This window comes from Sinocyclocheilus rhinocerous, unplaced genomic scaffold (genome assembly GCF_001515625.1).
Source record: "Sinocyclocheilus rhinocerous isolate Xijiao unplaced genomic scaffold, SAMN03320098_v1.1 scaffold5761, whole genome shotgun sequence".
NCBI lineage: Eukaryota > Metazoa > Chordata > Actinopteri > Cypriniformes > Cyprinidae > Sinocyclocheilus > Sinocyclocheilus rhinocerous.
The window spans coordinates 42,019-59,220 of record NW_015632525.1 but is presented as its reverse complement, the minus strand read 5'-3'; the positions used below and the strand labels follow the sequence as shown (position 1 = coordinate 59,220).

At 37.9% G+C, this 17,202-nt stretch overlaps 1 protein-coding gene across 1 annotated transcript; it reads right to left on the bottom strand.

Annotated features, from left to right (window-relative positions):
• Positions 1-2,308: 2,308 nt before the first annotated feature.
• LOC107742631 (interleukin-12 subunit beta-like) lies at positions 2,309-9,636 on the bottom strand. Its single transcript, XM_016555681.1, has 8 exons — positions 9,555-9,636; positions 7,874-8,140; positions 4,321-4,426; positions 4,021-4,202; positions 2,825-2,985; positions 2,618-2,736; positions 2,503-2,536; positions 2,309-2,395 (listed from the first exon to the last, which is right to left on the bottom strand). Exons 1-7 carry the CDS (start codon positions 9,634-9,636, stop codon positions 2,506-2,508), a joined length of 948 nt encoding a protein of 315 aa, XP_016411167.1. The 3' UTR covers positions 2,309-2,395; positions 2,503-2,505.
• Positions 9,637-17,202: the final 7,566 nt, after the last annotated feature.

Below are 17,202 nucleotides of genomic sequence, written 5' to 3'. Positions count from 1 at the left end.
TCATACACTGTAGATAAGACCCTGCCTGTGGAAACCCAGCTAAAGTATTTTTTTTAAACAGTGGATGAGTAATTCACTCATTGATTTGCTTAATAAAAGCCTCCTTTGAGATCGTTTTGACAGACATGTTTATTGTGTATTATTTTGCTAGTGTGGCAAAATAGAAGCGCAGTCGTAATTCGCTGCAGTGTATCTGGTTGCCATGACAACCTCACGCGCTTCCTGCTGCTGCTCTATGTAATCAGATTGTGAAGTTGTAGATTTTCTATAGCAAAACTAAAATGTGTTTAAAAGTGCGACTGACCAAATCGTCCGGCTCAGTTTTTTCTGCCTCGAACTCGAAGACATCTCTAATGACACTGGCCAGGTATGGACACTGCAAGACTGTTATTAGCTCTCGAGCAGGGCACATGATCGCTCGAGAGCTATATTCAAGAGTATTTAGAGGTCGCTAATTATTCTGATTTGCCTGACTGTGTGCTCATAGATTTCTTTTGTGAGGGCATTAATCAGCCGCTCAAATCACGTTTAATCCGTGAAGGTCCCCGCTCATCTCTCAGTCAGTTTATGGACTATGCTTTGTTGACGTTCACTGTGGGTGTCGCGGATGAACGCTCATGTAATGGCGGCCGCACTAGAGCACACTCACAAAATGGCAGACACAACAGTGCCCCGTTATGTCACAGCTGACCATCCTGAATCAAGTCAAGTCACAGGCCTGAGTTTGAATCACTTGTCTGTTCTGATCTCATCGACAATTCTGATCTAGTACTATCTGCCTGCCCAGTATCAGTCCATAAGTTGTTTGTCAGTTCAGTTCCAGCCAATGCTCTTGGTTTTGAACAGTCTGTTCACACTATCTCAGCCAATACATCCAGTTTTGAACTGTCAGCCTATTTTGTTCCAGTTAACGAACCTGATTCTGAACCTTCTGTCAGTCCAATTTCAGTCAGTAAGTCTAATGTTGAGCCATCTGTCTGTCCTATTTCAAGTAATATGTCTGATTAACTTTCTGTCTGTCCTGTTTTAGCCAATGAGTCTGATGTTGAACCATCTGTCTGTCCAGTTCCAAACAAGGAACCTGTTATCTGCCCCATTAGTCCAGTTATGAGCCCAGAAAAAATAAATGCTCTCCATGTCTGTCCCGTTAACCCTGTCACTGCCATAGAGAACATTTATGAACTGTCTGCATGTTCTGTTTTCCCAAATGTGTCTGTTGAACCGTCTGCCTTGCCAGTCCCAGTCAGTAAGCCTGTTTGTGAACTGTCTGCCTATCCAGTTTCAATCAGTGAGCTGTCTGCCCGTTCAATGATCACCAGGGGGACTATTGATGAACATCTGGTGTTCCCTGCCTCGGTCCCTGAGACCATGAATGCACTGCCTGTGTTGTCTGTCTCTGCTTTCCCTAGGCCCCAGTCTCTGCCATGGGTCCCGGCCCCGTCTGCTCCGTCCTGATGGGTTCCTGCTCTGTCTGCTCCGCCGTGGAGGTCTTCTGCTACGCTCTGGTGGGCTTCTGCTCTGTCTGCTCCACTCTGGTGGGCTTCTGTCCCGTCTGCTCCGCCCTGGTGGGTTCCTACTCTGTCTGCTCCACCGTGGAGGTCTTCTGCTCCGTCCTGAGGTCACCCTTCCGTTACATTGACTCTCACACTACACAAACTGTTGCATATCATCCCGGACTACATATCCCATCATCCATTGCACTGATTGCACACAGCTGTAACCAATCACACACTCACTCAGACCCTTTTCAAACTGCCGAGTATTGTTAGCGTTTATCTCACCCCTAGCCAGAGCAACATTACAGAGCCAGTTTCGTTTTTCTGTCTTAGTTCCCAGTCTCAGTTCTTAGTCTTGTCTTGTCTTGTGATCGCCTGTTTCCTGATTATCTGCCTGTCTGGGTTTTCTCTCGTCTTGTCGTTTGGACTATGTTTGTGCCTTGCCTGGACCATTGCTCGTGTTATCGAATTACTCCTCTTGTCAAGCCCTCTGGATATTGTTAGCCGTCGATCAACCCACGCCTTCCTTTGGATACTCTTTTGTCTTGCCTGCAATGTACCTGTTTGCCACTGTCTGACCCATGCCTGTTTTATGACCACGTCTCTGTCTAAATAAAGCCTTGCAAATGGATCCGCACGTCTCACGTCTCGTCGGCTCCATTACACCCGCCCCCCTCCCTAGATTATTATTGTTATTATTTATTTATTTATTTTCAAAGCAAATGCAGAATTCTCAAAGGCCATCCAATACATTTTTAATTATCTGGAAAATTATTGTTAATTATTGTTACAAATAAATTTCACCATGGCACATTTTATTAATACAAAATGTATAAATATAAATAGTTGTCAGGAATAGAAAGCAGATTGTCAAGCAGATGGGTGTATTCTCTTTAGACCTGCATTTATAAAACAAAGAATTGACAATTGTTAGAATAATAGCATCAAAATGATAGAACATCAACTAAAAATTACCAATATATTAAAACAAAAAATCAACACTCACCTTTTATTTTTCTGAGGTGTGCCGGTGTTTTCTCCTGTTACACAATAGATGTTGAATGTGAAGCTGAATATTTTCATAAAATATATAATAATAATGTAGGTTAAACTGTACTTACTGATGATAGTGACTCCAGTCACCCCAAACATTTTTAGTTAGCGGGTCCTGCGCTCGGACGCAGAAAGTATATGTTTTTTTTAATTTCACATTGTAATGTGTCTCGTTGGTTTCATTTTTCTGTTTTGAGAAATTAAAATCTTTAATATTTTGATGTTAATAAACAACAACAACAAAACATAAAAAAGCATTACAAATTTTGCCTTACTTCGACACGACTTCCCTTGTAGTCACAGCTATGATTGTTGGGAACTACTTTCACTTCATAGGAGAGGGGAAAGAAACTGCAGGGGAAACTCCACGTTTCAGGGGGGTGCCACTCAAATACATCGTCTTGGATCTTGGTGATACTAACTTTATCTGGCTTAACTGAGGGATTGAAATAACAGTTTAAAAGAAATCAGCAGTCTAGTACAGTGGGGCTGGGACCCACGAGGGGGCCTCAAGATGATTTAAAATTGATGGCCTGAGGCTGAAACTGATTGATTGATTTTATTTTGAGTGAACTATTAAATTAAAACTTCTGAAATCCTGAAATGTAATTATTTTAATTTTAATTATAATTATTTTAGATATTTATTTAGACATTTACTTTTAGTTATTTTAGTTAAACTAGGAATGTCTAAATGCTGAAATAAGCTCTGAAAATAAAACTATGGGGCTAGTGGGCTTTTGAATATTTTTAAGGAAATGGGGGGCTTTGGAGTCATAGTTGAGAACCAGTGGTCTGGTATCATTTAACTGTTACTAACAAATTTATTTGTCAGTTCTGTTCACTTTTTCATAAACAACTTGTTCATTCCCTTGTGAAAAAGAAGTGTGACTTTGCAATAATGTCAAAATAAACTTGTACATTTTAAGCACTTATTTTGATGTGTTAACTAACATACTAAAGCACATGTAAAATACTAATTTAGGCCTAACTGTAGTGTGTTATTTAATTTTACATTTGAAGTTATATTTGAAGTATATTTTAAATGTACTAAATTGAAACTTCATCATAACGAATGTGTAATTAGAATACATTTAAATATATAACATACAAGTTTTAACAGAAATGGCATTTAAGTATATTTTAGTTTACGATAATTGCTTGTCAGTACATTCAGCGGTACACTTTAACCATATTTATTATGAATTATGAAATTACAAATAAAAACTTGAGTGGGTAAAAAAAATCTAATTTAAATTTTAACACATTTTAAGTTAATTAAACAGTTCACACTTATTTATATTCTTTTAATATATATTATTTCCGTAATAAGTACTTTTTTAAAAGTATATGCTAAAGTGTAGCCTATTTCTTTTTTACTAGGGAATTTACACACAGGCTAATGCAGGGGTTGTTATGCAGGGATGTGCAATTGCATGTAGCGACCACACGGGGGCACACAAAGCTCTTACCAATGTCTCGGATGAGGAAAGTCCTGTGGTGCTCCTCCAGCCTATACAGATTTCTGACAAACAGCGTGAGGTTGATGCTCCTAGATTCCTCGGAGTAAGGACAATAATCCTTGTCAATACAAGTCAGCCCAGATATATCAGAGTCCAGAGTGCAGTTGATGAGACATTGGTAAGATGAGTTTCTGTATAAAAACAAGGCCAGTTCAGCATTAATTTGCTGTTTTAACATAAGCCTAATTAAATTGATTGCTTAAGCCTATACTTAATTAATCCAGAATAAAAATAATCATAAATCATTACCGGATTGCTGTGAAATATACCACTGCTCTTTGGATCCGTTTCTGATGCCATTTCCAAGAGCAATGAAATTGTCCATCATAGTTTCTTGCGGTGCAAGAAATGAATTCTAGGCACAGAAAAAGTTAAGCAGTTTTATTTAAGATCAGTAGCCACAATGAGAAAAACTGATAGCATTCATATTTATATTGCACAAAATATATTAAAATTTAATGAATTACAGTAGCAATAAGAAAAACAGTAGGCTTGGGTGGCAAGTCTGCGACAAGTGACTTGAGTTATGAGTTAATCACTGAATCATTGGCTCATTCACAGATCCATTAATAATTAATTAAGCAAGACAACACTGATGGAAACTGGTGAAATAACAATATCTTAATAAATATCACCATACTTCCCCAGCTACTTAATCACAGTATATTAAGATATTTAGATACAAATATTATGTTTAAATATACAAATGATGCATTATCTAATTATATATGCATATATATTATACATTGCATATATTTCCAGAACAGAAATATGTATATTGTATAAAGTTAGCTTCAAAATTCTTGTTTCATTATGTTAACAAATTAAAGATTTTTACATATCTCTTTTTATCATTCCATGAATCAGAAAATCCTGTTATCAGTCAGAAAAAAAGTTATATAAATTAGGCAATGATATATTAACAAACCCCTCAGTAAAAACCTTCAGAATATATAGGCATAAAACTGGAAAGTTTGGAAAGTATTGTATGTTAGTGCTTTTAAAGCAGAAATTTCTGGCTCAGTGCTTGAGAAAAAACTCATTTTGGAAAAAAAAATCTATGAAAAGTCTTTGAAGGTTCTACAAATGCAAATACATAGTGTAATAAAATAAACTTGGATGTTTTCTTTCCACTAGAAGACATGTTATTCAAGCAAAATAGCCAAAAATCTCAGACTTCAAAAAAGCATGAAAAAAAATGGTTTTGCTTGTAGTGTTTTGCCTTAATGAATGAAAGTCTTTATAAGTGACTCTGTGATTCATTAAATAAAATTATTCTTACTCTGAGACATGGCTTCTTTTGTAACAATTCTCATTGATGGAACTGTAAAATTTTCCAAAATGCAGATGTTGAGTACATTTGTCTTAAATGTAATATTAAAGTAAAATATATAGCCAGGGCTTGACATTAACACCTGCTGATGGACCCTTTTCACAGACTGTGATGACACATTGTAATGGTCGTCAACGTCGTAAATGTGGCAACGTTTTTTATATTTTTATTTAAAAAATGTCCATTTATAACACTATACTTTGTATTATATTACTTTTGCATCAAATTACAAAAAACTAGTTAACACTGCTGTGAGGGTGTTTCTAATACAGAGGCTGTGGGAGTAACAATAAATTTGACCATTCTCTCTTCTGACTGCAGAGATTTTATCAATCTCTGTTTTTTCCTATTTTTGAAAGTCGTGAAAAGTTTTTGTTTTGCTATTTGAGCAAATGGGATCACAAAAAATATATATTTGTGTTGTCTCCCTATTTGTGTTGTATACCGCTATAGTTTACCCAATTCTGACGACTTCTGCTACTGAGAAACCCAGAAATGCGAAACGCCTTGAGCCTGCGCTAGTGACTGACGTCACATGACACTGCAACCAATAAGTCCCCGTGGAACAGTGAATCTAGATAGGGTAAATTTCAGCACGCCATATTCAGCTTTAATAATTTTAAATGTAATTTCCCAACAACAAAATTGTGGCCAGTGAAAATGTTAAGTGGCCAGTGACTTTAGAAAACCACAATGGTGAGCAAAGAAGTTAATCATTTTTTGGTATCACTTTCTATGAAGCCCGTATTTATAATACATTATAAGGGTATTCTTAAGGCATTGTAATGAATGCATAATGCATTATAAAAAAACGTATATGTTATAGCAACTCATAAATAATCATAACAACAGTTATAATACATCATAATACTTACGTATTTGTGGTTATAAGTTTAAGAGTATGATTATTTATAACACACAATGAACGCCATATTAAATCTACTTCATTTACAGAATAATGGACGGTATCATATCTTGAAATTGTTTATTTAAGATCTGCACAGTATCTTACTACAGCTTGTGAGTGGTTAGATGTTGAGTGTTATTTGAGTGTTTCCTGTGGAGCTAATGTTAATTAATTGATGTGAGCTTTATACTCCAACTGAAAAAAATGCAATGTTTGCAAATGGTTACGTTTTATTTTGATGGTCCCCTTAATCAATCGACTATAAGCAACTTTGCAACTTCATGCCAACTAACTCTCATTAGAGTATTCGTATGCTCAAGAATGGTAGAATCTAGTATGGTAGAATAAGTTGACGTACTTGCAAAGACACTTATAGTCAGTTTATCTGTTGGTTGACCATCAAAATAAAGTGTTAGCATATATTTACAGTAGCAGACATACTAATACTCTAATGACCGCTAGTTGATATGTAGTTGCAGAGTCACTTATCAACAGCTGTTTAAAGGGTACCATCAAAATAATCAAACTGATATTACAATAAAAATAGTTCAAAGCAAATGTGTCATATTACACATTCATCTGATCTGATATCTGATCTTATGGCTGTTTGAGAGCCATATTTTTATTATTTTTATTATTATTATTACTACTACTTATAAGTGGTCTTTGACCGCTTTAAGTAAAGTAGCATAAGAAAAATGGCAAGATATGAGACTTTACATATCTTATACATTATAACTATGAGAAATATAATCCATTGTAAAAGTGGATGCAACGTGTTCATTGTGTTATAAATCATCATACAACACATCTTTCAAAAGCTATAACCACAAATAAGTAAATATTATAATATATTAAAACTGTTCTTATGACTATTCATGAGATGATACAACATATTATAAGGTTTTTTATAATGCATTATGCATTCATTATAATGCCTTAAGAATACCCTTATAATGTATTATAAATACTGGCTTCATAGAAAGTGTTACCCATTTTTTTTTAAATGGGCATATATTTTAGTTAAAGATTTATTTTATTGTGAATTTTGATTAAGTAAAATGATCTGCAGTAAAAATGCCTTTATATGAAGTGACGTGTGGCCGAGTATGGTGACCCATACTTGGAATTTGTGCTCTGCATTTAACCCATCCAAGTGCACACACACCCGGAGCAGTGGGAAGCCATATTGCTGCGGCACCCAGGGAGCAGTTGGGGGTTCGGTGCCTTGTTCAAGAGTCTCACCTCAGTCATGGTATTAAGGGTGGAAGAGAGAGCTGTACATTCACTCCCCCCACCGACAATTCCTGCCGGACCTGAGACTTGAACCCGCAACCTTTGGGTTACAAATCTGACTCTCTAACCATTAGGCCATGACTCCCCTCACCACCACCACCCCAAAAAAGGTAAAAAAAAATTACAAAATGTTGTACAATTATGTTTCTCTATCAATAGTCAACAAATACTGTTCAACTATACTTTGGGACCAGAAAAAAACTTTACACGATTAGTAGGCTACATTCTAACATGAATTCTAGTGTAAGTGTGACCGTCATACTTACCTGTGTCACTAGATTGTATAAGAACTCCTCCTTTAGGAAACTCAACTGGATGGACCAGTAGTAGTGTGTAATTCAGAAGATCTCTGTTTGGTCTGTGACATGTGAAGTTTCCCCCACGCAGCCCATCTATCGTAACAGTGATGTGGTTTCTTGTCTCAGAGATGCTTTCCCCATCCCTCTCCCAGCAAATTTGTTCTCCTTTATATTGCTCTCCACAATGCAGCGATACCTCAAAGCTGGACAGATCTGATACCTCCAAAGCCACAACTATAACAGTAAAGCTTATTTATGAGACTCACCACTTGATTTGATAGCACAGTAAATAAATTATGTCTTCTACAACAAGCCATATATTTTTATTCACCAAGGATGCATTAAATTCCTCAAAAGTTACAGTAAAGACATATATACAAAAGATTTATATTTCAAATAAATGCTGTTCTTTTAAAATTTCTGTTCATGATAAAATCCTGAAAGAAAAAACTTCCTGTGAAATACACAGGAAGAAATCCTGTGCATTTCTTTTATAATATGTGGAGTTCGCTGTTTTATTTCCTGGTTTAGCCAAGTGGGAATGGCCTTCAAAGGACGCGCAAACCCGAAGGGGTACGCTAATTTGAGCTAGTTATGGAAATATGAATGCAAATGTCTTCATTTTATCCATCCGTTTTATCCTATTAATTTATTTGTTTTAACTCTTGTTTTCCATTATCTTTTTATGTATTTATTGATGTAGTGAGGCAAGAGTTTATTTTAATAATGGTAAAATGGGAAAACATGTATTTAAGATGCCATGAGGATATTGTATGCCGTGTCTGGAGGATAGTGAACAGATTGTGTTTGAGAGTATAAAGAAACTAGTTTACGCAGTTTACTCAGTTGTTGTAGAGGAGATTCCGTGCGGTTTTTAGTACGGTCCAACAGTTTTAGTTTTAGACTGTTTTTATTGGTTTTATTGCTGTGTTTACATGCTCTTAAACACTATATATTTATTAACACATTTTGCACACCTACTTTTGAAATAAACATATTGGATGACAACTTTGTTTCCGATTTTATATCAGAGTGATTTTCCTTGTTACTGTTTGGGTCCCTTATCACACATGGTTTCCACAAACATTTTAAGCTACAGAACTTTATTTCAACACTTATAATAATAAATGTTTCTTAAGCACCAAATCATTGATATTAGCATGATTTCTGAAGGATCATGAAACCTTGAAGATTCAAGTAATGGCTGCTGAAAATTCAGCTTTGCTATCACATGAATAATTTACTTAAAAAAATATTATATATTGTCTTTACTGTCAGTTTACTGCATATATCATATATACTGAACAAAATTATAAACACAACACTTTTTTTGTTTTTGCCCCCATTTTTCATGAGCTGAACTCAAAGATCTAAGACTTTTTCTGTGTATTATAAATGTCTTTACTGTCACTTTTAAGCACTTTAATGTGTTGTTGCTGAATACAAGTGTGTGTGCGTGTGTGTGTGTGTGTGTGTGTAGCTGATGTTTTTAAACGATGCTAACCGAATCTATCTATCTATCTATCTAGATATAGATAGACAGATAGATAGATTCGGATAGAGTCTATCTCGGACAGATAGATTCGGTTAGCATTGTTTAAAAAAATCAGTTACAGATACCAATAAATGGGATTTAAGCAATAGTCACCATTTGGCTTGATGAACCTCAGTGAAGTGCTGCCTGCCAACTGAAGGACAGCTTGAAGAATAACCAAGACAATCTTGTTCATCTAAAGTAAAGTAAAAATGGTGATATGAACAACTGTTATTAAATAAAAGTAAATTAAACAAATTATAGTATTACTATGTAGAAATATTTAATAAACATTCATTTTAAATATATATATATTTATAGTATAATATTTCATTATGATAGACACTTTCTCTTGAATCTTACCTTAAGAACTTAATGAGTTGTGGTGACTCTCTCCTCTTCCCTTTCACTGAAGTAGTATTGAACATGAGCAACATTTATATATGTATGTAATACAGAAGTGTGAATTTCCAGCAAGCAGAAGTATCAAGTTCTAAACAAAGGGACATGGAAACAAATGTGGAGCCAGTTTTCATTTGGGATTTCCATGAGCTGTGTTAGGGGCTTTAACAGGAGCAATTGTGCATGAGAATGTACAGGTCATCCCTCACAATTAAATAATTTTCTCTGAGTGAAATATACAGTATATTGGTAGATTTTTTTTTTGTGTGTGATTCATGTTTTGAATGCTGTTATGTTTTTTTTTTTGCACTTTTGTTTTCAGTCACAAATCCCCATATATTGCAGTTTGAAAGTTTCTCATCAAGGTTTCATTTATTTGATCAAAAATAAAGAAAAAACTATATATCGTGAAATATTATTGCAATTTAAAATAACTACTTTACATTTTAATATATACTTTAAAATATAATTTATTCCTGTGATACAAAGCTGAATTTTGATCAGCCATTACAGTCTTCAGTGTCCCATGATCCTTCAGAAATCATTGTAATATTCTGTTTTATTATCAATGTTGGAAACAGTTGTGCTGAATAATATTTTTTGGAACCTGTGGTACTTTTTTCAGTATCCTTTGATGAATAAAAATAAATCAAATAGAAAATAGAAATATTTTGTAACAATGCACACTGTCACGCCCCTGGATTGCTTTTGCTGTGTTTTTCCTCCCCATGTGTTCCGTGTCCCCGTTAATTAGTCATTCCATGCACCCTGATTGCCCTGTGTTTATTAGCCCCAGTCTGTGCTGCCTGTCTTTGTCGGAGATTGAAAGATTGTACATCTACCCCTGAGTCTCCTGTGTTTATGTCTGCTCCATGTTACCCATTGGATTAATGGATTAAAAGTACTGTTGTGAGTTTATGCCTTGTCTCCTCGTTCCTTGCTCCTCGCCTTAGGGAAGTGTGACAGAATCTCTGACCAAAAACAGTTTATTGCGTGTTTCCGTTTTTTCTCTCAGTGTTTTTGTTTCTGTAGTTTTTCCCTTATGGATCCTTTGCCCTGAATTCATCCTCCTCCTGCTGGAGCAGGGGGAAAAATCGCTCGTGGGTCATAGCGACATAGTTTCTGGCCATGGCACATCTAACCACCTACCCGGACGACGCACTCTGCGCATTCTATGACGCCAGCCTCAACACCGCATGCAGAGCGCCATCGTCCGAGGATGGCCCTCGAGCGGAATTCGCCGCCTTTGTGGAGTGGACACAGTGCCACTCCCAACCCAGCGAGCCATCGCCGCATGGAGCGACAGTGCTGAGGATCGCCGCGGAGCCAGAGCCGCTGATGACGTCAGTCAAGGTGTGTGAGCCGGCAACAACGCCTGCCACGAGGGAGAAAGCCACTGACGGGGTGAGCGCAGAGAGGCGCTGAGGGTGAGGTGAGTATGGCGCGGCATAAGTGCCAAGACGAAGAGGAGAGGGCTCCAGTCCCCGAATCCAGTTCAGAGCGCCCTCCAGTGCCCGTTCCTAGAATGCACCCTCAAGTGTCCGCTCCTCCAGAGAGTAATCCCATTCCGGTGATCAGCCTAGAGGGGCCTCCTGATCCAAAGTTTAGCCCAGAATGCCCAGAGGCTCACGAATGCCCAACCTCCCACCCTCTCCTGCCTCCTCCTCCGCTGTCGTCTGGCAGCCCCTCTGCTCGCCCTCAGCCCACCATCTATGCGGTGCGAGCTCCGCGGGACTGCCATCCTCCAGTGTTGCTGTGGCTGGAGTTTCCCTTGACTCCGCCTCCAGCCTTGGACTCCGCCTCATCCTGTGGACCCGTCGGCTCCACCATGGCTCCTAGCTCCCTCCTCTCCGCCGTGGCCTGGCAGTCCACTAGCTCCACCAGGCTCCCTCGTCCCTCCGGTTCCTGCCTTGGTCTGGCGTCAACCATCCTGCGCCTCGGGACTCCACTCCTCTGGCTTCGCCTCATCCCCTCGGATCCACCTCAGTCCTCTGTTGCTCCGGCTCCACCGCGGCTTCCCGGATCCACATCTTCGCGTCGGTTGCCGACACCATTGGCTCCGCCTAGGACCTCCGGATCCTCCCCATCGCCCTGGCTCATCGGCTCTCAGTCTCCGCCTCGGGCTCCTCCACCACCTGCTCCGCCGCCGTTGGTCGGCCCCCTGGAGTCGGCGGCCATTCCTCCATGGCTCCTCCCTCCGTCGGCTCCACCGTGGGCCGTCATTATGGCTGTGGCCTGGGTCCAGCTGGACTCCTCCTGCTCCAAGCCCCTCCTGTCTCCTCCCTCCATCGTCTCCCCCATGGACTCTGTCTGCCCGCTCCCCCCTCCCTGGTGGAATTGTTACGGTGCGGGACGCGCCTTCCAGGAGGGGGGAGTAATGTGGTTTGGTTTTGCTGTGTTTTTCCTCCCCATGTCCCCGTTAATTAGTCATTAGTCGGAGATTGTACGTCTACCCCTGAGTCTTCCGTGTTCCTGTCTGCTCCATGTTACCCCTTGGATTAATGGATTAAAAGTACTGTTGTTAGTTTACGCCTTGTCTCCTCATTCCTCGCTCCTCGCCTTAGGGAAGTGTGACACACAGTACCAGTACAATTTTTTTTTTTATATATATATAAATTAATACTTGTATTTAGCAAGGATGTTAAACTGATAAAAAGTGATAGTAAAGACTTATATTGTATTTTGAATAAATGCTGTTCTTTTTAACTTTTTATTCATCAAAGAATCCTTAAAAAAGCAACACAACCGTTTTCAACACTGATAATAAACCAGCATATTAGATTGATTTCTGAAGGATCATGTGACACTGAAGAATGGAGTAATGGCTGATGAAAATGTAGCTTTGCATCACATGAATGAATTATATTTTGAAGTGTATTAAATTAGAAAAGCATTATTTTAAATTGAAATACTATTTTACGATATTAGTTTTTTTTTTCTCTAATATATGCAGCCTTGAGACTTTAAAAAAACATTAAAAATCTTACTGATCCCACATATTTTTATAGATATATGAAAGACATCAATATGGGCATCACATGCTCTTTCTGGTGAAGCTAATTTTGAACATTAATTAGGTCACTGCTGCCAAATGCAAATGTAGTGCATGTTAATATGGACATAATCACAACATCCAGATATTTAGGTGGTAGTGGCACTTGTACATTATGTCACAATCACTGTCCTGGTATGAGTTACACATTCTAGGGAAAAATTGCTGAACACAAGAGAAAGTGCACACCTTTATCATCATAGCATTTAACCACAAACCAAACCAATAGAATTAACGGGAATTCCAAGATACTCAATACCATGACTATATGACAATGAAAATGCATAACGTGACAAAGCCACTATTAAACTAATGCCACAAAGCCCATGTGTATTTTTATGACATGATTAAATAGGACAAACTAGATTTTAAATAGTTATATAGTGGAATAATCATGGTGGTAAATAAACATAAAGGGTAAACTGCTTAATGTCAGCATAAAGATTACCACAAACTCTCAAATTTTGTAGAGTGGTCACAGTTACTCTAACAACTATCCATTCAGATCCTTCAAGTCAGTATTTAAGTCAGTCACTGTGTTATATCGATAAATTACTGACAATTAAGTGTCTTTCAGAACTCCAGATAAGCAAGCCAGAAGGCAACAGTAGCAAGGAACACAAACTCCATCAAGTGACAGAAATGGAGAAACTGCTCTAGTTTTCCTCCAGGACCAGTTCTCCTCTGGCCTAAGCAAACAAACGCAGTGAGATATTGATAAAACTGTGTTCAGCATGACATGTAGATAGCTGGCCATAGGGATTTGGGCTGAGGGCTCGTCTAGACACTAAGGTCTTCGCTAAGGATCTGTCCTGAGGTCTTGTGTAGTCACCTAGGTCTTTGATGAGCATCTGTCTTCACTGACTGTGAAGGGCTGTGTCGTGGTCATTTCTTAGGAGCAGGCCCACCATCTGGTCAGGATACGGACCGGATCTGGCTGACTACAGTAACCTCAGGATAAGGGTGAGACAGACAGACTAATGTAAGCATAGATGCCATACTTTGTACGATGTAACAGTATTGGGTGTTGTGGGAAGTGTTCCCGGTTCCAAATGCCCTAATAATGCAGCCTCAACAATCTCTTAAGGGAATTATAGAAATTATAGAAATGTGATAATGTGTTATGTGTATGCTAGGTTAAAATGATGAGTCTTTAATCTAGATTTAAACTAAAAGAGTGTTGGGTGCTAAATAGGAAAAGTGCTCTACTGCCTGCAGTCGATTTTTGATATTCTAGGTATTATTAACTGGCCAGAATTTTGAGATGTGAAAACAATAACGCGATATGAACCTGCTCAAGTACTTAGGAGCTAAACCATTCAGGGCTTTATAAGTAATTAGCATAATTTTAAAATGTATACAATGTTTAATAGGGAGCCAGTGCAGTGTTGACAGAACTGGGCTAATATGATCACATGATCATATCCGGGCTAATATAATTTTTGGTTCTAGTGAGAACTGTAGCTGCTGCATTTTGGACCAGCTGGAGTTTGTTTATTAAGTTCGCAGGGCAACCACCCAGTAATGCATTACAATAATCTAGCCTTGAGGTCAAAAATGCATCAATTAACATTTCTGCATTTTAAACTGAGAGCATATGTTATAATTTAAAGATATATTTCAGATGGAAAATTGCAGTTTTACAAATGCTATAAATGTGGCTTTCAAATACCTTTTCAAACCTTGACTGATGACAAAGACTAGATATTTATCAAGAGTTAAGCAGTATTCTTGCTTATTATGGAGGTTTTTGGTCCATTAATTAAAACCTTTTTTTCTGAATTTAGTAGTTGGAAGTTACTAGTGATCCAATTTTTTATATCAACTATGCATTCAGTTAGTTTTGTGAATTGGAATGCTTCTTCTGGCATTGGATGAAATATAGGGCTGGGTGTTGAATTTGATAACGGTCAGAAAAGTATATTTTGAATTGCAATTGAAATGCTATTCTACTAATGCCAACATAGTTTTCGAGCTTGTCCAAAAGAATGTTATTGTTGATGGTATCAAAGGCAGCAATGAGGTCCAGTAGGACTTAATAGAAAGATACAACCATGATCAGAAGATAGGTGCAAGTCATTTGTAACTCTGATGAGTGAAGTTTCAGTGGTATGAAATGGTCTTAACCCTGACTGCAATTCCTTGGAGATACTGTGATGTGTGTTGTGTTTGGAATATCGTACTGTCAACTAATTAATGAGACTGAACACCGTACTGACAACTAATTAAAGAGACTGATTGGGGAACGAGGGTGTGATCTGTGTATTCAGAGATTGGGGTGAGAAGGATTAAAAAGAGTGCAAAAGAGAATGGATGTGGGCTGGCTGTCGGTCTATTTACAAGCCGAAATAGGACGGCAGTACTCAGATATTGTTGGGAGGGGGGTGTCGTTCGCGGTCGTTAAGAGCCGTCAACGATGAAGATAGATAGATAGCGGGGACAGGGTGAGCGTAAGTAGGGACGGGGAGTTAGGAGTGCCGTCGTTCTTTATTGTGTGTGTTATTTAACTGTTGAACTGCCAGAGCGTGCCAGCGTATGGACCATGCCCGTTCTGAACAGGCTTCTATTGCTGTCCTCTCTTTTTGTGGCTGAGACTGTCATGTGCAGAAGTCCTTGTGAGGACTGACGACACGCGGCTCGCATTTCCCATTACGTAACGGTGTGCAACAAGCGGTGTTCCACGGACTGCAACAAGCTCCTTCAACCCCACTCATGATCTTATGAGTTGTCACCAATGAAGTGAGTGAATTTATGTAGCACACTGCCCTAAGGCTTTCTAGGTTGTGTTTAGCCTGTCCTGCAGTCCCTTCTCTTAATAAAATTACCTGTTGTGATTGAAGTCATGGTGGTGTGTTGTCTCCTGGTGCCAGACCACACTGGCTTAAAGAATTAAAGGTGGTGGCAGCGGCTAATTAAATACAGTAATTATTACAATACCATTTCTTTTCAAGAAGGAACATAACTATGTGAAGACACCACTTTTTCTAGTATTTTTGATTGAAAAGGGAGATTTGAAAGCAGTCTGTAGTTAACTAATTCTCTAGTATCTAGCTGTGGTTTTTTAATACAAGGCCAAGCTTTAAAGTTTTTGGGACATATCCTTATAATAATGATGAATAATAATATTAAGAAGAGGTTCTATGACTTCTGGAAACATCTATTTTTTTATATTTATATCTTGGTAGGTATAGGGTCGGACTGGTAATCTGAAGGTTGCAGGTTCGAGTCTCAGGTCCAGCTCATTTTTTGCTTGCTCTGGGCAAAATCACTTCCTTGAATTAGATTTCTAAACAGTTTCTAAAGTTTTCTGTGTGTGTGCTGGGGGTGGGTGGGTGTGTGTTTGTGTGTGTGTGTGTGTGTGTTCACTACTGTGTGTGTGCACTTGGATGGGTTAAATGCAGAGCACAATTTCCGAGTATAGGTCACCATACTCGGCCACATGTCACTTCACTATTAAAACGTGTTGTTAATTTAGATGATTTCACGATTTTAGACAATTCTTCCTTTCCTATCAAAGCGTGACTGAAACTGTTCCTTTAGGGATTGTTTGATATAAGTTCATGTTGATAAGGAGTTTATTTGACCAATGTATACCAATTAATGTATCCAAAATAAAGATTTATTTTATAATACAAGCATATATAATATAATCTAATATCCCTATATATTTTTTATTGTGTATAGTTCCGTCAGTTCCTCTAATATGTGAATTAATGATGGCCTAGAAACCTAATTTTATTTATTATTAACAGCAACACCTCTATAAAAACTATATAAAAGGGTGAACTGTGACTTCCCCATCATAACACAGAAGACTAATTGAATAGGCTGAATAAAGCATATATTTAACTTGTGAGTTAGAGTTGAGGCTCACACAGGTGGTCACACATGGAAAAACACAAATCCAAGCCAATTGTCTCATTAAACATGGTTACCCCTATAGGCTTCAACCATGATGAAACTCATAAGTGGGGTCAAATAAACCCTTGTACCTAGAACAGACTTCTGCACAAAAAGCGATGTGGATATTTTGTATTATTACCAAGAATTAATTCATATAAATATCAAACATATTTGCTGTATTTCATTAAATTAAATAAACCAAATACAAATTAAATAAATACAAAACACATTTTAATTAAATTAAAATTAAATATATAAAATATTCCTTGAAATATTTACCATATTTCCTTAAAAATAAATAAAACTTGTTTTGATATTTGATATTTTGTTTTTCCCCCTCTTTTCAACTCTTAATTCTTTTCAATAGGACAAAGCCCTGAATCCATTTAAAAACAGTTCAGAGTT